The 25,990-nt window shown below is 18.2% G+C and overlaps 7 protein-coding genes across 7 annotated transcripts; 5 read left to right on the forward strand and 2 right to left on the reverse strand.

Moving 5' to 3' along the window:
* Positions 1-339: 339 nt before the first annotated feature.
* PADL01_1471500 (conserved Plasmodium protein, unknown function) lies at positions 340-3,795 on the forward strand (the record flags this gene model as incomplete). Its single annotated transcript, XM_028685026.1, has 1 exon — positions 340-3,795. One exon carries the CDS (start codon positions 340-342, stop codon positions 3,793-3,795), a length of 3,456 nt encoding a protein of 1,151 aa, XP_028541045.1.
* A 62-nt stretch (positions 3,796-3,857) lies between these two features.
* PADL01_1471600 (conserved Plasmodium protein, unknown function) lies at positions 3,858-5,945 on the forward strand (the record flags this gene model as incomplete). Its single annotated transcript, XM_028685027.1, has 1 exon — positions 3,858-5,945. The coding sequence occupies one exon, from the start codon at positions 3,858-3,860 to the stop codon at positions 5,943-5,945; it is 2,088 nt and encodes a 695-aa protein (XP_028541046.1).
* Positions 5,946-6,295: 350 nt separating this feature from the next.
* Positions 6,296-7,018, forward strand: PADL01_1471700 (conserved Plasmodium protein, unknown function; the record flags this gene model as incomplete). The annotated part of the gene is made up of 1 exon (XM_028685028.1): positions 6,296-7,018. The coding sequence occupies one exon, from the start codon at positions 6,296-6,298 to the stop codon at positions 7,016-7,018; it is 723 nt and encodes a 240-aa protein (XP_028541047.1).
* Positions 7,019-7,446: 428 nt separating this feature from the next.
* On the reverse strand, positions 7,447-13,711 carry PADL01_1471800 (conserved Plasmodium protein, unknown function; the record flags this gene model as incomplete). Its single annotated transcript, XM_028685029.1, has 2 exons — positions 7,447-11,697; positions 11,909-13,711. 2 exons carry the CDS (start codon positions 13,709-13,711, stop codon positions 7,447-7,449), a joined length of 6,054 nt encoding a protein of 2,017 aa, XP_028541048.1.
* A 644-nt stretch (positions 13,712-14,355) lies between these two features.
* Positions 14,356-15,528, forward strand: PADL01_1471900 (pre-mRNA-splicing factor ISY1, putative; the record flags this gene model as incomplete). Its single annotated transcript, XM_028685030.1, has 4 exons — positions 14,356-14,492; positions 14,710-14,854; positions 14,985-15,036; positions 15,257-15,528. The coding sequence occupies 4 exons, from the start codon at positions 14,356-14,358 to the stop codon at positions 15,526-15,528; spliced, it is 606 nt and encodes a 201-aa protein (XP_028541049.1).
* On the reverse strand, positions 15,525-17,484 carry PADL01_1472000 (Yip1 protein, putative; the record flags this gene model as incomplete). Its single annotated transcript, XM_028685031.1, has 6 exons — positions 15,525-15,611; positions 15,752-15,827; positions 16,237-16,334; positions 16,452-16,538; positions 16,664-16,745; positions 16,952-17,484. The coding sequence occupies 6 exons, from the start codon at positions 17,482-17,484 to the stop codon at positions 15,525-15,527; spliced, it is 963 nt and encodes a 320-aa protein (XP_028541050.1).
* Positions 17,485-19,612: 2,128 nt separating this feature from the next.
* Positions 19,613-25,779, forward strand: PADL01_1472100 (histone deacetylase, putative; the record flags this gene model as incomplete). Its single annotated transcript, XM_028685032.1, has 2 exons — positions 19,613-25,623; positions 25,734-25,779. The coding sequence occupies 2 exons, from the start codon at positions 19,613-19,615 to the stop codon at positions 25,777-25,779; spliced, it is 6,057 nt and encodes a 2,018-aa protein (XP_028541051.1).
* Between the last annotated feature and the right edge of the window lie 211 nt (positions 25,780-25,990).

Raw genomic sequence — 25,990 nt, forward strand, 5'->3', positions numbered from 1 at the left:
ATTTTTTTTTAATTATCAATAAGAATTCGTTTTGTTAAATATTATTTCTTTGTATTAAAATGTAAATATATATATATATATACATATATATGACAAATTTTATAAAAAAAAAAAACATTGTTATATTTTCAAATAACACATATATTTTTATTCTATATATATTTTGTTTATAGTTGTAATATTTATCCTTTTTTGTATTGAGAAATAATATTGGTCTTACTCATAAATTAATATATTTTTATTTTATTTTATGCTCATTATTGTCTTTATTTAAAATTATTTGTAATATAAAAATATATTTATATATATATATATTTTTTTTTATGTTTGTTGTTTTCAATGAGAACGCAAAGCGAAATTATAAAACCATTAGTTCCACTTCGGAGGATACCGAAGAATAGAGGAACCGTTGTTCGAAATGCTACAGAAATAAATCCCTTGTCTGAAAAAGAAATAAAAAATGTGGTGGAAGTATATTCTGAAGCTAATAAAGCATATTATAAAAATTATTTACAAAAAGAAAAACAAAGAAAAAATAAAAATCAAAATAAAAGTAAAAATAAATATAAGGAAAAGAAGAAACAAACAAATAATTTAACATACATTACAAAAAAGTCAAAGAGTGAAGAATTTGATCCTTTGAGTCTTAATCCATTAGATTTTAGAAATAAAAAATTTGAAGAGAATGGATCACTTTTACATTTACCAGGTTCTAATATAAACGCAAAATATGTACCTCATAATATAAATTCAGAATATGGAATATGTAGTATGTCATATGGAACGCTCCATAAGTCTAACCCTTTATTGTGGGGAAAGGATTATAAAAATCATTATGAATTACCTACAATATGTTCAATAGTAAAATCAAAACATCCTATATATTCCAAGCCTAATGTCACTAAAATGTTTAGTAAATTATCGAATAATGAAAAAATTGACGAAAAAGGAAACAACATCAAAATAATCAACAATAATAATAATATTAAGATGAAGGAGAAGAAGATGAAAAAGAAATATGTTATTAGTAATGATAATAATAATAATAATAATAATATTGATTTATCATTTAAAGAATACCCTCATATAGATGTTAAAAAAGTGCCCACATTTGGTAATTCTAAAGATGAAAACGATTTTCCTGACCTTTCAACAGAATTATATAAATCATATAATGATACTTATACAAATAGTAATTATGATGAAAGCACTATTCAAACTGATGGGATTAATAAAGAACAAAAGAATTTAGATAACTTTAAAGAAAGTATAGATGGTGAAGATACATATGATTATTCAGATTTTTTTGATGATAAACAAATGGATTCTAAAAATGAGAAAAAGGAAGAAATTAACAATGAGGAATATATTAAAAATTGGTATAACAATAAATTTCCTTCTTTTCATGAAAATGATAAGGTAGTTGAAAATTTAAAAAAAAATAATATAAAAAAATATATGTCTCTCCAACATAATAATAATAATAATAAAATAAAATGTATGTTTAAAAAAAGTGATCATAATGATAAACCTGTAAATAAAATTTATAATAATCAAAATATGGAACATCAGAAAAATATACAAAAGAATTATAAACTTTATGATAATGGAGTAGAGGGGAAAACATATTTAAATCAAGTTCATCTTATGTCAACTAGTAAAAAAAAAAATAATAATCATACAAATAATGATTTAAAAGGAAAAAATGACGAAACTTACGTATTAAAGAATGAGAAAGGTTCTATTAAAATAAACTGTGGAGATACATCAGATAAGAAAAAAAAGAAATCGAAAAAAAAGTTGAATAAACAAATGGAAGAACATAACTATATTACAAATGTTGTTGAAAATGTGGAATTGCCCTTATCAAATGAATATATAAATGATAATAATATAAGCAAAAGTAGAAAAAAAAAAGGTAGTAAGAAAAAGATAAAAAATAATTCAAATTTAAAATTGGATAAATATAAAAATTCATTAAATGGTAAATATTTCCCTATAAAAACATCAAAGGAGATACAAAAGGATTTTACTAATGATACCAATTTATCAAACATTATAAAAAATTATAATACAAAAGAGTTAAATAAACCAACAATATATGAATGTAATCAAATGGATGCAAATAAAGATGTAGAAACAAAAATTGAAATAGATAAATCTAGAAATGCATATATAGTAGATAATTCTTCTGGATCTTTAAAAGATAGAGCAGACGTCAAAATTGTAGAAGGTATGTCTTTATGTAATATGTATAAGGATAAATATGCTACAAATATTTACAACACCAATAATATTAACCCTAATAAAAATCAAGTATATATATCTAGAGGTATTAATAATAGTAATATATTTGATAGTCAAAATATGGGATTAAGACAGAAAGGATATTATCAATTATTTGATGATAATCCCAAATGGAAAGTACAAGTAGCACCTCAAATATATTCCTCAGGAGTATCACCATCATATATAAGTACTTCAAAACAACCTTTAACATCAATAATACATTCACAATTATCAATTGGAGATATTATTAGTTGTCATAATTCAAATCAGATATCTTATATAACACCTGATGTAAATGCATTAAAAGGAGATGTATCAAGTCAAATTAAAAATACAAATATGTATAGCCAAATAAATACTGTTAAATCGAATGGATTATCACTAATATCTGAGCCTATCATATTAGATCATAATCCTATATCTAATATAAATGTAAATAGGATAAACGTAAAAGAAGGAGGAGAGGTATATGATAAAAATATATGCAACATGATTCCATGGACAAAATCTTTAGATGGCTACAAGAATTTTAATAATGTGAATAGTTCTTTTGGTAATATAGAAAAATATTCTATGAAGGATTTGGATTTAAACACAAGAGATTTATATAGTAATATGAAAAAAAATGATATAATTGGAAATATGGTTTGTTTGGATAGTTCATATAAAAACATGACAAATAAGATGAATGATGATGTTGCAATGGAGAAGAATGGTTTGATTGAAGAAAAAAAGTTGGGGGGAATATATATCAGAAATAATAATAATAATAATAATAAAAATAATTCTGTCAAGTACTTTAATTGTGAAAACCGTGTTGGTGTTCAGGCTAGTCCATCATATATACATTCAGAAAGAAATCAGAATCTAAATGATATCTATAAAGGTAATTCATTTAAGGAGTATAGAGGTGATGATATTAATGATAAGGTAAATTATAATATGAATAATACAGTTGAGATATATAAAAATCTAAAAATAGAAGGATATGATATAGATAGAAGAAATAACTCTCAAGTGAATGAATTAATAAAAATATCTAATGATAACTTATTAAATATACAAAAGAAAGAGTTATTAGATATCTTAAATGAGGAAAATAAGAAAATGAGTGATGATAATAATATTGGAATTAAAGGTAATTGTCATAATAATATTGAAATTAAAGGTAATTGTCATAATAATATTGAAAATAAAGGTAATTTTCATAATAATGTTGATAAATCAAGTACCTTTCTATCATGTGCTACGTATGTAAATCCGTTGAGTATATCTGATGGAAATACAATACAAGGTAGTAATAAAAATAATAAGAAGAATCATACAAATAGTATTGATACATATATTAATAATGATAAGAGTAAAATTAATGATTGTAATAATTATATAAATAATAATAATAATGAGAAGATATATTCTCATATATATGGTGAGAAAAAGATAAATGAACCATCACATATGGTATATATAAATAAAAAAAGGGATGATGAAAAATATTTAAACTAATAAGTCCCTCCTCTAAGGAAATCCAAATAAATGAAAATAATCCAGAGGAGGGGGATATAGAAATGTCATATAAGAATATAAAAAATAAACATAATTCTCAAATATATAATACATTGAATAATTTATTAATTTATGAGAACAAAAATGAAGATATGGATATACCCATTAGTGATATTAATAGTTATAATTCAGATGAAGAGAATGATTCTATATATTTGAAAGATACAAAAATAAAAAATAAAAAAGATTACAAAAATGTTAGTGATAATAATGATGAGTTAGATAATATGGGTATAACTCAAGGTGTTGATGAAAAGAAAAAGAAACTTTATGATGATATAAAAAATAAGGATATTTATAATGACATTAAAAATAAAGATATTTATAATAACATTAAAAATAAAGATATTTATAATAACATTAAAAATAAAGATATTTATAATAACATTAAAAATCAAGATATTTATAATAACATTAAAAATCAAGATATTTATAATAACATTAATAATAATAACAAAAATATTCATATTAGTATATATGATGGTCAAAAGAAACGTTATGGGGAGCATCACAAAGACAAAGTAAAATGTAGGGAAGAAGAAAATATATTATATCATAAAAATTTTGAAAAAGAAAAGAATAATGACACTGTAGAGGGAGATGAATGTAATTATAAAATAAATATTGGTAAGAAAGATATATCATCTAATGAAATTATGAACAGAAGTAAAATATTTTATAAAGAATGTATGTCAGATGAGAAAAATGAAAGTAAGAATGTAACAATTGAAAATAATACAGTTGATGAAATTGTAGAAAATTTGGGAGATAAGACATGTACATATGAAGAAGATGATTACATAAATAAAATGACTATGAAGAAAAAAGAGAATATAGAAGAAGGAATAAAATTATTATCAAATTTGAAGGATGATGTTGTGATTGGATGTATGGAAAATAAGGTAGATCAAAATAAAATAAAGATATCACAAAGTATTAATGATAAAATAAAAGTAACATATAATGATTGTAAGGATAATGGATATGTAAAAAATTGTGATAAATATAAAAAGAAATATAATAATAAAAGTAATAATAATAATAAGAAGAATTATAATAATGTGAGCAGTTTTTTATATCATAACGATGCAGATATGTGTGCCGACACAACATTTTCAAGTCTTATAAATAAAGATAGAATATACCATTTTGATCAGTCCGATTTATATTTTCAAAGAAATTTTGTAGAATCACAGAAAAAATTAGAATCTAAAAAGGAAAGTATAACATTTTCTTTTAGAGATAATCATTGTGATGATTTAAAAAATGTTGATGATAGGTGTAGTAAATTTTTTCACAACGATAAGGATGAATATACAAATTATATGTTAATAAAAGATGGCAATAAAAAAAACGAATTGAAAGAAAAAAGGGATAAATCGTCTATTCTTTGTAATGGGCATGTTTTATATGGTAATAAATCGGTTGATAGGTTATATAATAATAAGTGTATAAATAAGAAGAGAGAAGTTAAGATGAATGACAATAAAATCATGAAATTAAAAGAAAAATCATGTGATAATAAAATATATTCTATATATAATAGAATAAAAAAGAAGGAAGAGAATATTTGTGTAACGGATGATATGCAAAATAAAAAAAAGATACAAGAGAAAAACAAAATACATATTAAATTACAAAATATTTTTGATATGAAGACATGTAAGAAGAACAATGATATGTTTACTTGTCCTATGAAAACGGAGAAACAGATTGATGCTTATAAGAATTATGGAAATAGAATATATAGATGGGTTGTAAAAAATAATTATTTTAATTATCCTACATCTATTAAAGGAAAAGATAACAAGGTTAATAATAATGTTGATGATGAAAAAAAATCAGTTCAAAAAAAAATATATGAAAGTAAATTATCTGATAAAACAAAGGAGGAAATGAAAACTGAAAGTTTAAATCATACGACTAGTATTAAGAATAAAAAGGGCATTTTAAAAAAAAATAAATCAATGATTTATAGAGATAATAAAAATATGAATGGATTCAAAATGAGAAATAATTTGTTGAATATTTTGGATACATCAAAATTATATCCTAAATGTGAGCTTATTTGTAGAATTAAAAAGTCATAAAGTTTTTTTTTTCACACATAAGAAATATATATATATGTATATATTTATGTGTGTCTTGTTGTATGTACAGTGGAAAAATATATGAATATATATATATATATATATATATATATTTTATATATTTATAATATCAAGTGAGAAAATATTTACATTTTTATATTTTCAATTGTTTTTATTTTTGTTAAGATGATAATATTTTATAGTATGTTATTTTTTATTTATTTTTTTTTTTTTTTTTTTTTTTTTTTTAAATGTTTGACATTCAAGGGTATAAATATATATAGATATAATACATATAGATTAACATTTTGCATAAAATAAATTAAAAAAAAAAAAAAAAAAAGAAACAAATGAATAAGTTTGAAAATTTTTATAACTTCCCTATTTCATATGAGAATAGAAAAAATAAAATATATAAATATGATCCTTTAGAATATAATAAAATGAATTATAATATTCCAGAATATCAGAGGTGTCCATATTACATGTATGAGCATAACAATTTATATAATACTCAATCATATTATAGACCTAATATAAATGTAGATAGAAATTCTTTTTATGGAAAGACTCTAGATCCTAATGATCAGATATATGAAGAGAATGATTGTGTATATAATATATTAGAAGAGGAACATAAAAATGAGGCATTTAAAAAAAAAGTGGAATGTAAGAATAAAGATGATGATATGAGGAAGATATATAATAAATTTGAAAAAAATGAAGAGGCACATCCAAAAGATAGATCAAGTATAAGAATTATATATAATGATGATGAACAAATAGACAATAATCTATATGATGATGAAAATGATGATATATGTGATAATAATATAATGAAAAAGAAAAAAAGAAACAGAAAAGTATTTATGGGCAAGTATTTTTTTTCTGATATTATAAATACTATTATATATCCTTGTAAAAATAAATCATTACAAATGTATCAATATGATTCTGTTGAGAATATAGATTATTCGTTATATAATGATATTCAAAAGGGTCAGAAAATGCAGAAGGTAGATACCATAAAAAATAAAAATATAAAGCAACCCCAAATTATTGTTAAATTTTGAGAAACATAAAAAAAAAAAAAAAAAAAAAAAAAAAATATAAGAAATATGAAAAATATGAAAAATATGAAAAATATGAAAAATATGAATTATGAGATTAAAATAACATTTTAGTGTTTTATTTTATTTTTTTTTTTAACATATGTGTTATAATTATATTGTGATTTTCATACTTTTATTATATAACCAAATAGTATATATATATATATATATATATATATATATATATATATATATATTATTTAATATGGTGTTTAATTTTTAAGTATGTCGATATATTTTAACATTTATTATATTATACAATTTATAATTGACATAAAAAAAATACATTATAATATAATAGCAAAAGAGAAAAAATATGTTATATATATATATATATATATATATATATATATATATATATATATATATTTATATATTTATATTATACATTATTTTGATAAATTTTTATTTTTATTTTTATTTATTAGATCTTTGTTTTGTTGTAACTCCTGATTGATTATAATATGATATAATTGTGTAGAGTCTTTATAAATATTTTGATAATTATAATTTAATTGTATGTCATTTATCTTTGTAATTAAATATATACATTTATTATATAGATGTATGAATATATTATGATCTGTTAGAATATCATTAATTTGAATATCTTGAAAATTATTTGTATATTTTTTTTTTTTCCATTCCACATTTTTAAATAACAGTTTTATTTGATTTAATAAATTAAAAATATCAATATAATTTTTGATAATTTTTATATATTCTTTATTATAAATATGTAGATTTAATTGTAATGCTTTTCTATATAAATTATTAAATTCTTTATGTTGAAATTTTTTTAATTTTTTTTGGTGAATATTAGTTTTAAAATTTGAAAGGAATATTTTCCTCTCTTTTATATTTTTTATAATATTTTTGTTCATCTCTTTTAATGAATACAAATCCAAATAATTATCTAGATTATTTGTAATATTTATTAGATCATTTATATTATTTATGGTTTTATTAATAATAATTTTTTTGTACCATTGGTTATATCTTTCTTTTATATAATAATTTGAACTTTTATAAAATTTTTTTTTTTTTTTTTTGTTTTCTATATGTATTTCTTTTTGCTTATAATTATAATAAATAATATATTTTATTTGTTTCATATTTTTATTCTTTATAAAAATTTCTGTATTATTATTTATATTATTATTTATATTATTATTAAGGGAGAAATCAAAATTGCCAATACATTTTTCATTTAATTGTAATTCAGCATCCATTTTGCATTTTAATAAATTGAAATCTTTATTTTTTATTTTATAAAAATTTATTATATCATTAATAATATGTTGTATTTTCTTTCCATATGTGAAGATATCTTTAAATAATTTATCATTATCTTGATTGATAATATGGTTGTCATTATACATTATTTTTTCTTTTATATCATACTTATTATAAATATTATGTTCATCTATAGGTGCTAAAAAAATATTATTCTTTTCAATTTTTTGTTCTATTTTTATTAAAAAAGAACAATTTTTAATATTTTCTAAGTTTTCTATATTTTTACATATATCTATAAATTTATTGATATGTATTTCTTTAATATTATTTTCAAAAAATTTATAAAATATATAACGCAAGGATTCTTCATCATATTTTAAAATATTTGATGTCATATAATGAAATACATTTTGATTCAAATATAAATTATTAATTTGATTAAAGGATCCTATATTATTATCATTGATATTATTTATTATGCTTTTTTTTATATTCTGTCCAATGATATGATCAATTTTTATATTTTTATCCTTGTCATTTATTTTTTTAATATATAATTTATTATTATTGTCATTTTTTTTATTATCATTTAGTATTTTTATATATTCCGTTTGATTATTATCTTTATTATAATTATTAAAATCACATAAATTTTTTATTATATGCATACATATATTTTCATAATTTCTTTTAAAATATAATAACATATCATTTTTAAAATCAAAAATATTTCGAATTATATTTTGACTGAAACAAAATTTTAATTGTTCTATATCTATTTTTTTATGTTCTTTATATTTATTTATTTCTCTATTGATATCTTCATATATTGTAGTATCATCTTTCAAATGAACATTATCAATAAAATTTAATAATATGTCAAGGTTAATTATAATATTATTTGAATGTGTTTCTTTTTTATATTTGTAATTTGTTTCATCATTATTATTTTTTTTATCATTATCTAATAATGATTTATTTAAATGCATATCTTTACTATCACATGTAGATTTATATGTATCATTATCTAATAATGATTTATTTAAATCAATATCTTTACTATCACATGTAGATTTATATGTATCATTATCTATTAACTTTAAATCTAATTTAGGTTCATTATGATTATTTTTAATTTTTACCTTTATAACAATAATATATGTATCATTTGTATTTAATAATACATGTTTAAAAAATATATTCTTTTTTTTTTTCTTTGATAATATAACCTTTCTTTTATAATTTGTTAAGATAAAATCCATATCAAAATTATTACATGTCATAATTTTTTTTTTTGATTTTTCTATTTTTATAATTTTTGTTTCTATATATTCATATAGATGATAATTTTTTAATTGTATGAATATACTACCATATGTGTATTCATTTTTATTTTTTAGAATTATCTTTTTAACAATTTGAATTATATTCTTACAACATAAATTATCATGAATATTCTTATTCTTCTGATCATACGAATTTAATCTTTGTACATCTGACATATTTATTATATTTTTATTATCAACATGTGATGTATTCGTATTCATAAAATTACTCCTATTACTATCATCTGTGTTCATAATATTTTTACATATATCTTTTTGTGATACTGTAAATGTATGTGTAAATGTATTATTTGAACAACAAGATGGTATCTCAAAAATATCTGTGACTATTTCTTTTTTTCTATTTTTTTTTGAATTATCATAATTGTTATAGCATATATTATGATCCTCTTTAGGATATGCTACATTTATATAAATATTAAAATTTACATTATATTTCCATATTAACTTTTTTGTTACTAATAAGAAAAGATATTTATGATGTTTATTTATTTGATCAAAAGGGATATATATTTTATAAATTAATTCATCTAATGAATATTTATGAAATGTACCTACAATATTAAAATATTCCTCACAATCGTATATTGAATTATTTTTTTTAGATGTATTTATTTTTATTTTTTTACTTTTTATTTTTTTATTTTTTATTATTTTATTTTCTTCTTCTATATTATTTTGAATATATAATATATCATCATTCTTTATTCTACACATATATAAATTTAAATATGGAACTATATTAAAATTATTAATTTTTATTATAAGATAAATATGGAAATTAATTAATTCATTAAAATCACATAGATGTTGTGATATATCATGATTTATTCTTTCTATGTAAGTAGTATGATTTATATTTACATTTATATCCTGTCCATGTTCATCATTCTCTTCTTTTTTATCATTCATATTTATGGTGACCACAAATTTTAATAAAACTTTATTATTCAACATTTCTTTTTTTAAAGAAATCTCTTTTTTTTGTAAAAACGACATAGACATTTTCATATATTTCTCAAAATATTCCTCAATTGTTATAAATGAACTACTTATCATATAAAACCTCTCAAGATTTTTTTTCTTTTCATTTATCCATTCAATGTAAAAATCATTATATTCAGGTCTTTTTGTATACAAAATAAAAAAGTGTTCCTTATTTTTTTCAAGACGTATTTTCCTTTTCACTATTTTATTAAAAAAAAAATAATTTTTATAATTATTATTATTTAATACTTGTTGTAAAAAGTTAGCACATGGTATAAAAGGAATAATATCCTCATTATGATCCCTCTCACCTATTTTTTTAAAAAACAAATTGGAATCATACATATCATTTAAAAATAATATTTCTTGCTCCTTTTGTTTTTTTTTTTTTCTTGCTTCAAATATTTGGCTAGCTGTTTTTTTTTTTTTTTTTTTTTCTTTCTTCCTCTTGTTCTTCTTTTTTCTGACTTGTTCAGAATTTTTTCCTTCTTGATCAAAATTATATATATCTTTATAATTATTATATTTACACATTTGATGAGGAAAAAAGTAAATAAAAAAATCCAAAAATTTATTTAAGTTGACATTATCTTTTTCACATTTTATATCATCATTTTGTATGTTAAAATTTGTTTCTTTTTTTTTGTTATTTTCTGTTTGTTCTTCTTTGATTGATATGTAACAAATTAATATAACATATGGACAATCATTTGGTAGTACTGACATATTAGGATCAGATAAAATATGATTATTATCCATATTATCATTTTTGGTTTGATTATTTTTTCCTTTTTTTTTGTCTATATATATATGTTGATAAGATTTGGGTATAATATTTTTAACGCTGTTACTTTTATGTAGTGCTTTAAAAGGTTTCAATCTATTTTTGATATATTCATTTAATGATATTAATTCAAATTTGTTTTTATTGAGATAAGAGACGATTTTCTTATTTTTTAATGATGGGTCTATTTTTATTTGGTATTCTGATGAATAATTAAGGTTTATTAGTTCTAGGATTTTTTCAATTTCGTTGTCTTTAAACCATTTATAAATATCTTTATTATTCTGATAAGTATGTTTAATATATATAAATATATATATATATATATATATATATATATATATTAATGATTAAAAATTAAATAATATAATTTTTATTATGTTAATTATAATTTAAGACTACATTACTTTTTAAGTCACATGATATTTAATATTATACACATATATATATATATATATATATATATATATACATATGTATATAATTTTTGTTTACCTTTTTATTATCTTTTTTGAGATGAATATTTTTAGTATTACTTTTATCTGAGTCATCATTATTTTTTATTTTTTGAACTTTATTTAGTTCGTTGCATAATATATCTTTAATAGATTGAATAACATGTTGTGTATTTTCATTTATTATAATATTGTATTTTTTATGTGTTAGTTCGTTATCGTTATATATCATTTTAATATCATGATCATTTGTTGATATGGATGATGGTTTAATATATTTTTCAGATGAATCTATATCAGTTGTATTTTTAAAAAGTGGTACTAATTCAGCGTTAGAAATTTGAATATTTCCTTTTGTGTTTATATATTTATATCCCTTGAGTAGATTTTTTTCTTTTTCTTTTTTTTGATTAATTGTATGGTTAGACATTTGTATGTAGTTGTAAGGTTTTATGTCAGAACATTTTACGCTTATAAATTGTTTATCTTGAAAAGAGCATATTAAAAAATAAAAGAATGGATTATTTTTTATAGATAAGGAATTATTTGATTGGTTGTAAATATATTGTTTATTATTATTGTCTGTTATTTTATTGACATTTCTATTATTATTATTATTCTTTTTATTATTATTATTATTATTATTATTATTATTATTATTATTCTTTTTATTATTATTAGTTGACTTTTCTTTTTCATGTTGATTTAAAAGGACACATTGAATATAATTATTTTTATAATTACTTATGATTTTATTAATATTAAAGGATGATTTAATAAATTTAAGACCTGTTAACATTTCAATTATATGTAGGTGATAATTTTTAAAATGGAAAAGATGAAAACATTTATATAATGCTTTAATTAATATATGTGTCCATATTTCTTGTGTAAAAGTTGAATAACATGACAATATATGATCATTTTTTTTATTATAAGGTAGATATAAATTTATAAATATTAAATACCATTTATTATTTATAAATAATTTGACAAAATAATAATTAAATTTATTAATTATAGGAAATGAATGAATAGTTTGTGGATATATTAATTCATATAGATAAAAACCTTTAGGTATAATAATTTTATTTTCTTTTATAATATTTAAACATGAATAAAAATATTTTAAAAAATTAATATTTTCTTTATATATAATATTAATATGTCTATTTATAAAATTATTATATGTAACAATACATGTTTCATTTTCTTTTAAGTTTTTTTCAATATTTTTATTTAAACATTCAATATATTTTTCATATATATCTAAATAATTTTCATAAGATAATACTTTATTATTTATTTTAATATCATCAATAAGTTTATTATTTTTTATACTTTGATGATCATTATTAAATATTTTTGATGACTTACTTGTATCATATTGGTAGTTTATAATTTCTTTATTTTCATCTTGTTTTAATTTTTCACTATCTGATTGTGAATCACTTTTTTTTTCTTTATCATCTAGGTGTTTAATATTTTTTTTATGTCTATCTTTTTTTTTTTTTATAAGATCATTATTGCTACAACACTCTTCACTACAATCTAATGAGATTGGTAGTTCTTTCCATTCGTCAGCATATTTATAAAAATTTCTTATTGATTTTATATGATTATATGTTTCATTTTTTTTATAATATACATAATTATATGTATTATTATATGTATTATTATATATATTATATATATTATTTATTTTATTATTACATGTATTATTTTCTTTTGAGTGCATTAACAACAGTTCTTCTTTTACATATTCCTTCCAAATTTGAAATATATTTTTTTGGTTAGCTTGAAACTCAATAATTTTATATGTATTAAAAATATCCTTATCCATTATTTGTATATATAATATATGAGCTAAATAAAAATTTATATACTATTCATTAATACACTGTTAATTAATATATATATTATATTATATTATATATATGTATATTATATATATATATGTATATTATATATATATATGTATATACATTTATTTATATATTATATAGATAGATGGATTTAAAATATATGTAAATACATCATAAAATATACATATATATTATATTATATATATATTATTTAATTTATATGTATTATATTATGTATTTATAATTTCCTTAATATTTTTATTATAATTAATATATAAAAATAAAAAAAAATAAAAAAAATAAAAAAAATAAAAAAAATTATATTGACATATTAAATCAAATGTGATAATATATATATATATATTTTATAAATATGAAAAAATTTCTACAAAATATTTATATCATTACGTTTTAATTCTTATTCCTTTTTTTTTATAATAAAAATACATGTATTTATTTATGACATATTTATAAGATATTTTTCATAGTATTACAATTATAATTTATATTTAAATAAATATATATATATATATATATATATATATAATTGTTAGTCTAGTAGAGCGCAAGATATATATATTATCATTTTTATTTTATTTTATTTTGATAAGTATTAAAAAGAATGGCGAGAAATGTAGAAAAAGGAAAGTCTATGTTGAATCAATGGATTAAGGCAAAAGAAATACCTGACAAAAGAGAATTTTTTAAAATACCCAAAAATATTGATGAGGTTGAAAATTTGGACGACGCCCTTAAATAGTAAAAAAAAAAAAAAAAAAAATATACATATATATAAATATATATATATATATATAAATATATACATATAATTGTTATGTGTTTATGTGCTCAGTTTTATTGTGCTATTTCATAATTTTTTGTCTTTTTAATTATCATATATATATATATATATATATATATATATGTCTATATTTTTTAATTTCTTAATTATTTGATCGTTACACGATATTTATAGTCGAATATATATAATCAAAGAGATGTGTAAGAAGATAAAGGAAATCCAAAATCACAGTTTGAGTGATCAACATATTAGAGAATTGAATGACCAGATAAACAAACTCATTTTTATAAAGAACAAATGGGAAGCAAGAATAGTCCAGGTATATAAAAATATAATAAATATATAAATATATAAATATATATATATATATATATATATATATATATGTATTCATTTATTTATATTGTGTGTTTATAATGTTTTATTTATTCTTTATTTTTTTTTTTTAGTTGGGAGGAAAGGATTACTCCAGGGAGTCTAACCTTTTAATAAGTGCACACTGTAAGTATAAAATATATATATATATATATATATTTATATATATTTGGAATATTTAATAAATAAATGATTTTTCATAAAATTTATTTATTATAATATTTATATGAATGGACATATAACATATACCCTCAGATATGCTTATACATATATATTATATATATATATAAATATATTTATTTATATGTGTGTATATTTTTTTTTTTTTTTTTTTTTTTTTTTTCAGCTAGCGAATTGAGGGGAAGTAACAACTACAAATATTTCGGAGCAGCGAAAAATTTGAAGGGTGTGAAGGAACTACTATTTAAAGAGAATGAAGATAAAAAGCAAATTAATTCAAAAAGAAAAAAGGATGCAAGGAACTTCGAAAAGATTGTTAATATTCATTACTTCGGTTATTGTGATGATACAAATGAACATCTTGAACAACAAGAAAATAAAATGCAGAAAAAATTAGAAAAAATGGATTTAAAAACATTAAAAAAATATAAACACTAAAAAATTATAATTAAGGCAAAACATGAATATAATAAAAATATAGGATAAGCCACAAGGTATCTTTGACTGTTCATGCGCAGTGCCTAAATAAAAAAAAAATATATATATATATAAATAAATATATATATATATTTATGTATATTATATAAATAAGATATTCTCATACAATTATATATATATATATTTTGACATATAAAATAATATAATATAATTATATTATTACCACTTCAAAAAATCGAGAAGCTGTTAAAGCTGACCATAAAATACAAAAAAATGATATACAATATCCTTTTTTAGATCTACAAAAAAAAAGGAAAATATAATATAATATTATATTATATTATATAATATTAAATTTAATTATTTTTATTTTATCATCCAATTATTTTTATTTTTAGTAGTTAATTATTTTTTTTTTTATCATCTAATTATTTTTATTTTTAGTAGTTAATTATTTTTTTTTTTTTATCATCTAATTATTTTTATTTTATCATCTAATTATTTTTATTTTATCATTCAATTATTTTTATTTTATCATTTAATTATTTTTTTTATTTTTTTGATTTAATTATTTTCTTTTTAGTAGTTAATTATTTTTTTATTACTCAATTATTTTAATTATTTTATTTTATTTTATTTTATTTTATTTTATTTTTTTGATTTGAATTTATATTTTTCTTTATTTAAGTAACTTCCTTAATTATTTACCTTAAATTAATAATAATAGATATTAATGATAATATGACTAAAGGTAATAGAGCATAACCAAGCATACTAATGGTTCTATATAAATCTACAGTTGAATTCTATAATATAAAAAAATATATATAAATATATAAATATATATATATATATATATATATATAAAAGGTACATAAAATATATATATGATTTATCTTTTATTTTGTTTTATTTATTCTCACCTGACTCATCATATTAAGAAGTAAATATATACTTAAGCTACTAACAATACCAATCAAATAAATATAACTAAAAGAAGCTTTTCCAGCCTAAATAAATAAATAAATAAATTAATATATATATATATATGTTTATATATATATGTTTATATTTATATGTCCATATTTATATGTCCATATATATATATTTATATATTTATATATTCTTTTTATACTAGTAATAAAATAAATCCTAAAGAAAGAACAATTATTAAAGGTCCAGACAAGTCTGAGTTCTCAAATAATGTATGATCAATTCTGAAAACGAGAATACACCAAACATAAACATAAACATAAACATATATATATATTTATTTATTTTAATTTTTATGTAACTTGTTCGAATAAATATCATAAACATGATCTATTATATATATTAAGGTAGAATATATTACAAACAATTAATAATTGATTATATAAAAAATTATATATATATATATATATATTTTTTTTTTTTATGTTACTTATAAAATAAAAAAACCGATTTCATTCTTTTAGATATGAGATCAAAATTAATTCCCAGTTCTTCTAATAATGGTAATTCTTCTTCATTATCATCATTTGTTATATATTTTTTATTGATCATATTATCGTTGATATTATTTTTATTGTTCATATGAAAACTGTTTGAAAATGGGTCTTTATTTATTGTATTATTATCATTTATATTTTTTGTATTTCCAAATGGATTAGTGGTAATTTTATTATTATTATTATTTATGAAATTATTATGTATAACATTTGTATCTATTTTATTAATCCCTTCAACATTTAAGTAGTCATTATTTTGAAAAGGGTTGTTAGGGATATTAACATTATTTATATTATAATTATTATCATAATTTTTTTTATTTATATATAAATTATTATTATTATTATTATTATTATTATTATTATTATTATTATTATCATTATTATTATCGTTATTATTTTGAAAAAAGGGTTCCCCCTCATTTCGGTTCATACGATTCATTATCTTTTTATTAAAATAACTCATATTTACAAAAAAATAATAATATATAGATGTATATAGAATAAATATATATTTATATTTTTATGTCCTCGATATATATATATATATTTTTTTTATATATATATTATAAAGCTTCTATTATGTTTTAAGATCTTAAGAAATAAGGAAAATATATAAATATATACATATTTATATATTTATATATATATATATACATATTATGTGTATTTATTTTTTATGTCCTATTTATTATATATACATATAATTATATAGGTCCCTCAATGCTTAAATAAAATAAAAAAAAAAATACGTAAATATGATGTTGACCTCTTTACTCATCAACTTTTCTTTCTTTTCTTATTTTCTTTTTTTGGTGTACTCCTAAAAATATATAAACTTATAAATGCTCACAAATAAACGATATTTAATGTACTTCTTTGATGAATTCAAAAATATAGATGCGCATGTATATATATAAATGACATTAATAGAAAGAAATAAGTACAAAGGAAAATATTAAAAACATAAAAAATATGCAAAAAATAAATAAAAACATAATAAAAATTATAAAAATAAAAGATATTATGTCATATTTTTATATTTAAAAATATTTATTTTAATATATAATTTATATTTTTTAATTAAAAAAAAATAAAATATTATTTTATTTTTATATATAAATATATATAAAAAAAAAAAAATATATTTATTTTCTTTTTATTTAAATATAAAATTATTATAATATTTTTAATAAATAAAAATATATTTTATTTTTATTTTTAAATTTAATATTTTTTTATTTTATTATTTATTATTTTATTATTTTTATACTTTTAAAAGAAAAAACTTGAAAATATCTTTTTTCGATATAATAAAAAAAACATATTTCTCTTGGTTTAAGGATATTTTATTTTTTTTATTAATATTAATAAAAAATATATATATATATTAAAATAATATTATTTTGAATATAAAAATAATAATATTTTTATATACATCTTATTTGTTATATTTAATATATATAAAAAATATATTATATTTATATATATTAATATATATATATATTTATTTATATATATATGTTTTATATATTATATATAATATTAAAATATATAAGGGCATTTACAATATAATTATAAATATATATATATATGTATATTATATATATATATGTATATTATATATATATATATATATATATATATATATTATATATATATATATTTATTCCATAGAATATAGTATATAGAAAAAAAAAAAAAAAATTATTATATAAAAAAAAAAAAAAAATATAAATTTATATATATATATAATACATAGTGATATTTGTTATATGTGAGAACTATTATATAAGCTCTGTTATAAAATTTTTTGGGAACATATTTTTTGAGAGTACATGCTTATATTATATGGATACATATATTATGTAATTATATATACATACATATATATATACATATAATATATTTCAAATTTTATATTGTGTTTTTTTTTTTTTTTTTCCTTTTTGATACGTTCGTATTTATATATTTTATATAGAAATAGTGTTCTTTTATATATATATGTGGTTCTTTTAAAATAAAAAATATAAAAAAAATAAAAAATTACAAAATATATAAAAATTATAAAAATTATAAAAAATATATAAAAATTATAAAAATTATAAAAAATATAAAAAAATTATAAAATATATAAAAAATATAAAAAAATTATAAAATATATATAAAAATTATAAAAAATAATAGATGTATATTGTATATTGTATATTTGTATTTATATATATATATTTATATATTTGATGTATTATGGAAGGTATATGTGTTAAACATTTATAGACACATATACATTCTGAATAGAACAAATACATATTTATATATATATATATATAATATATTATATTTATCTTTATATTTGTGTGTTTGCATTATTTTATTATCTTTTTATTTTATTATCTTTTTATTTTATTATCTTTTTATTTTATTATCTTTTTATTTTATTATCTCTTTATTTTATTATCTCTTTATTTTATTATCTCTTTATTTTATTATATCTTTATTTTATTATCTCTTTATTTTATTATCTCTTTATTTTATTATATCTTTATTTATGTATCTCTTTATTTATACATGTTTGCATATAATTTGTATCCAAAATGAATATCGAGAAGGATAAAAGAAATATTCGTTATGAATACGAATTAGATAAAATAAGAAAGAAGAAGAAAGACAATTTATTATGTATGAATATATTGAATAATAAGATATATTATATATGTTACATGTTAAAAAGTAATTATAGAGATACATTGAATGATATAAACATAGAAAATAAGACAGCTGTAGAATTATGTTTATATAATTGTAAATCATATATTTTATTTTTATTATTATTCTATCCATATTTACATAATTACATAAGAATTCTAAAAACGAATGATTTAAGATTATATAAGAATTTTTATAAGTATATATTAAAAAGACGAAATAACTTCCATGTTTTATTATTTAAATATAAAACATTGGAAGGTATTAAATTAAAAGAACAACATGATAAACATTCAAATGATATTATTAATTATATGGATATATATAATATTAATATGTTTATGAATGGAGAATTGGATATAGCAGATACAGAAAATAAAAATAAATATTTGCATAAAAATAATCATTTGAATGATTTATTATTATTAAATGTATATTTTAAAGATATTATGTCCAAAAATCATTTTATATGTATTCTTTTTTCAAGAATATATATAAAAAAATACCACAAAAAAATATTTCGTATATTATTACTTATACTCTTTTATTTTTCTTTACCAACATTTCCTTTTTCTAAAAATTTCTTCATCACATATCATAATTGGAAGAACACAAATAAAAATAAGAATGAACAGAAAGACACAATCGAAAATAAAGATGTAGAAGAATATAAATCGATTGAAGATCATAAGAAGATATGCAACAAGAATAAGGGAATACAAAATGAAGAAGAAAGTCTTTGCCCTACACAACAATATTTATGCATTAAGAATGAAGAAGGAAATGGAGATAACCTATCAAATCTTTTAAATAAAAAAAAGAGTACAAAAAAAAAAAAAAAAAATAAAAATAACATATCCTTTTATTGCAAAAGAAAATATTTTATGACACCTTTCTTTGAACATATTAATATTCCTACTATATATATTAATGATTATTTTTCTAATCGCAACAAAATATTTAATAGAGAAGAGTTTCAAATTGTAAATAAAAAGAAGAGGAATAATACCAGAAGGAAGAATGCATATAATGAATATTTTAATAATAATAATAATAATGATAGTTGTTTTTTTGATAAGATTGGTTTTAAAAATGTGAGAACAAATCAAGACAACTATATGGATCACTCAGATAGTAGTAGTAGTGTATCTAGCGATTTAAGTGAAGATATTTTATCAGATGTAGAAGATGAAAATACATTGAGAAAGTTTTTTAAGAAAGAAATTAATAATAAATATTCAAAGGAAAATACTAATATGAATGAAAATGAAAAAGAAGAAAAAAATATATATAATTCTATAAATGAGAAAAAAACTTTATTCAATGATGAACTCAAAGAAATGTATGATACCTTTGCTAGATCTACCATAACACATATGCAGAATGGTTTTTTTCAAATGAATATAAATGAATATGATTTATATGATGATAATAATATTATAAGAAGAATATATAAAAATGATGAGAAGCAAGGTAAATATAAATTTGAAAAAGAACCATATGTTAATGATTTATGGGTTAATGTAATAAATTTTAATGAAGCAGATGAAAATAAAAATACATTAATTCATAAAGCTTGTTTAGTAGGAAATCTTAATATTATATATGTATTATTATATTTAAATGTAGATCTATTTGTATATAATCATAAGAATGAATTACCTCTACATTGTACTATATATAACTGTGACCAGTATATTTTTCTATTACTCTTACATAATACAATCGAATGCTTATTTTTTGTTTTATTGGAAAAATATGAAAACTGGAAAAACAGTCAAATATCAAAAGAACAAAAAAAAAAAGAAAAAAAAAATATAAAAAAAAACAAAAAAAATAAAAAAATAAATAAAAAAAACAAAAAAAATAATAATAATAATAATAATAATAATAATAATAATTGTGTAGTTAACTATAGTAGTGTTAATAATTCCGGTTTGTACTCAAATATGAATTATAATATAAATGAAGAAAATAATATGATGTATTTAATTAATTCAGAAAGTGAGGAAGGACAACCATTATTTGTAGATGCTAAAAAAATGAAAGAACAAAATAATGTTCAAAATAATGAAAAAGGAGGAGAATATAAAAAAAATGAAATGTATAAAAAATATATTAGAAATGGAAAATTTTTTTATTTTAAAAATATAAATGCAGATTTTCTTCATAATGTAATAAAATTATATATAAGTGTAATGGTTAAAATAATTGAATTAGGAAATTTCGAATTTTTAAAAATTCTTTTTAATTACAACAATTGTGTATTTTCATATATTTTATTAATGAAAGAACTGTTTTCCTTTTTATGTTCAGTAGCTTGTATGTATAACTGTTTAAATACTTTTCTCTATCATTGTGATAAGATTATTAAGTGGTCTTCATTTGCAAAATATGTACAGGATCAGAAAGTGATATATTCAGATAAAAGTAAGAAAAGAAAAAATATATCTTCATATGGAACTAATAATTATGATAAAAATGAAAATATCATATGTAATAATAAATCCAATGATCTTATTACAGAAGATGAAGAAAAAAAAAGAAACGAATTTCAGAATAATAATCTTTTTCAGAATGGTCCTTGTAGTACCTTAAAAAAAAATAAAAAAATTTGCGACACATCTAGAAGTAATTCTTTTTTTGTAAATAGTTATGAGAAAATTGAAAATGTTCATGCAGAGGATTTTTTGAATACGTTGAAGAGTGTACCTTCTATAATTAAGGATATTAATGAAAGTGGCAACAACATTGATGATAATAATATGAACAAGAATAATGAAAATATGAATACTGCATGCGATATATCTTTTAATAGACCTAATTTTTGTTGTAATGTTAACTATGTACATTCAAATAAGGTCGAAAAAGGGAATGATACATTAGAAGTTTTATGTCAATCAAGAGAGAAGAAAGAAAATAAGTATTTTAATTATAATAATATTATTAAGAAACGTATTAATAAAATGAATGGCATAGAAATATTTTTTTCAAAAGAATGCTTTAAACATATATTCGTTCCAGAACCATGTGATCAACCATATGAAAGAAATAAATTGAGAAACACCATTCCAGAGAATTCTACAAGATTAGATGTACTAATATCTAATAAGCATGGTATTTTAAATATAAATACATTTGCAAAATTTAAAGTTACATGTATTGATAGAAAAGCAACAGCAAATGATATATTGAGAGTACATGATATTTCTTATTTAAAATTTATCTTGAGTAAAATAAGAAATTTTAAGAACACATATGGTGATGATGATAATGATGATATATATTTTGATGACTTTTTGACAAAGGCAAAAAAGAAATTTAAAAATTATTTATTGACAGATAATAATAATAATAATAATAATGATTTTTATAACTTTACTACAGATAATGATGATGATGATATTGATGTTCATGTTAATAAAGATCGTCCCATATTAATGAATGATGTATTGGAAACATTTTATTTAATAAATAAAAAGAATGAAGTAGAAAATAAAATTTTAAATAATATGCATAAGACACATTTGATTAAAAATAGAGATCTTTATATAAAAAAATATTTAGAAAAAGTTCGTACATCTATGGATGATAATATGCAGGATGTACCAATAGTTTCACATGCAGTAAAAAAAAAGAAAAATCATTTAGATAAAAACAAATATAAGAATTATTATGATGATAGATATATTTATGAAGATGAAAAATATGTGTTTTTAGAAAATGGTATAAAAGTGAATATATTTACAGATGATGCTTATTCAGAAGCTAATAACATTATATCAAATAATAATAATATACTTTATAATAATAATATATATTTTAATAACAATTTACTTTATTATAATAATATTCTTATGGATGAAAAAAGGAGTAAGAATACATTATTTGATAATGAACATAATAATAGTACATCAACATCTCATGGTAATTTCTTCAATATAAAAGAAGAATTATCAAGCAATAATATGAGTAGAAGAGTAAATGATGATCAATTAAAAAATAAAAACTCAAAGACAGGTAAATTAGAAAAATTATTGCCTATAGATAATGATACCTTTGTAAATAAACATTCTTTTAATTGTGCTCTTAATGCTAGTGGGGTTGTTTTAAATGCTGTAGATTTTGTATATGACCAAAAGAAAATTTTGAATTATGAATATGAAAAATTAAAGAATTGTAAAGAATGTAAAAAATATAGAAATTGCAAAAAATGCAAAAATTGTGAGAAATGCAAAAAATTGAAAAAATTGAAAAAATGCAAAAATTGCAAAAATTGTAAAAAATGTAATAAATGTAAAACATGCAAAAAAAATAATAATAACCTCACTTTTAATCCTAATAGTAGAAAGAAAATATTTTGTGTTGTTCGACCACCTGGTCATCACCTAGGAACCTTTGGTGCTGCACAATTTAATTTAACAGATGAAGATGTTGCAGCAGGTAGCCAAGGATTTTGTATATTAAATAATGTAGCTATTGGTTTAGCTTATGCAAAATATTGCTATAAAGGATTTGATCGTATAGCTATTATAGATTTTGATGTACATCATGGAAATGGTACTGAACAGATTATTAGAAATATAGGATTAAAAAAAATGAGAATAAATGAATATATAGATATATATTCTTGGAAAGCATGGAAAGATAAAGATGATAGAAAAACTACATTTTTTAGTTCTATACATGCATATGATGGATTTTTTTATCCAGGAACTGGATATGATGCAGTTGAATTAGATCCTTATATAATTAATGTTACATTAAAAAGAAATATTGGTCCAGCTGAATTTCTTAAATTATTTCATGATAATATATTAATACATCTTTATAATTTTAAACCAAACTTATTATTCTTATCTGCTGGTTTTGATGGACATAAACTTGATTATGTAAATAATGGATTTATAAAAAAAAATGCATCCACATATTTTTATTTAACTCAATTAGTATTATCATTACAAAATAAATTAAACTTTCCAATTATTAGTGTTTTAGAAGGTGGATATAATACTTCAAATGATATGGCCTCTGTTTTTAGTCTATCTGTTTTAGAGCATGCATTATCTTTTTATTATAACGATATAACATTTATTAATAAACAAAGAACAAAACTCAAAGATATGCCAAAGAAAAATATTTTAAGAAAGAAAAAAAAATATAATGATGATTTCAATATATGTTATACTCTATGTAGTAAATATTATGATGACTTGAATATATATTACGATGATTTTAACAAATATTATCATGATTTTAATAAATATTATAAAAATTTAAATATTATTCTCAATAAAAATAATAAATACAGTAGTGCTAAATCCAATACACACACAAAAAAAAAACACCCAATTAATATATCTAATACAAATATTATAGATCAAGAAAATAATATTAATAATAATAATAATAATAATAATAAAATACAAAAGATTCAAGAAAAACAAAAGAATTTTAAAGAAACACCTATTTTATACTTTCCATATATATTCATAGGAAAAGAAAAATTAATAAGTATGTTCGAAAATTATTTTTCTGCTTTTAAAGAAAAAACAAATGAAACACAAGATTTGAAATTAATTTATAAACTAATAGAATATAATAATTTCTTGAAATCATATGATTTAAAAATTTTAGATATGAAAAATAAAATTAACAAATTTAAATATGTACATAAAGCTGCTTTGAAAAATATTCTATCAGAATGTTATCATGATTATTTAAAAATAAAATATATAAAATTACCAAATAATTGTTATTTCTATGAATTATTATTACATCTTCAAATTAATAACATATATGTCAGAGGTCAATATTATAACAATCAAGATAATAAATTCTTTTCAGCAATCAACAATCCTTACGATTTTAATCAACTCCATCTTGAAAATTTTAAAAGGTAAACCAAAACAAACACAAATATATAATACATAAATATATATATATATATATATATATATATATATATATATATTTATTTATTTATTTTTTTATATTTTTTTTGTGCAGACACCCGGAAAAGGAATTCGAATTAATAAACTTTTGGAACGAATAAACTGGAATTTAAAGGATTAAAAAAAAGGTCTAATTAAATAATATATTTTTTATAATTCACGTTTGCTTATCATCAGACATATATATATATATATATATTTATTTATTTAATTAAATGAATATTTGAAGAAAACAACGTGTGAGAAACACATGATATATATATATATATATATATATATATATATATATATGTTTAATTATATAGAACATTA

Source organism: Plasmodium sp. gorilla clade G2, assembly GCF_900097015.1.
Source record: "Plasmodium sp. gorilla clade G2 genome assembly, chromosome: 14".
NCBI lineage: Eukaryota > Apicomplexa > Aconoidasida > Haemosporida > Plasmodiidae > Plasmodium > Plasmodium adleri (nom. inval.).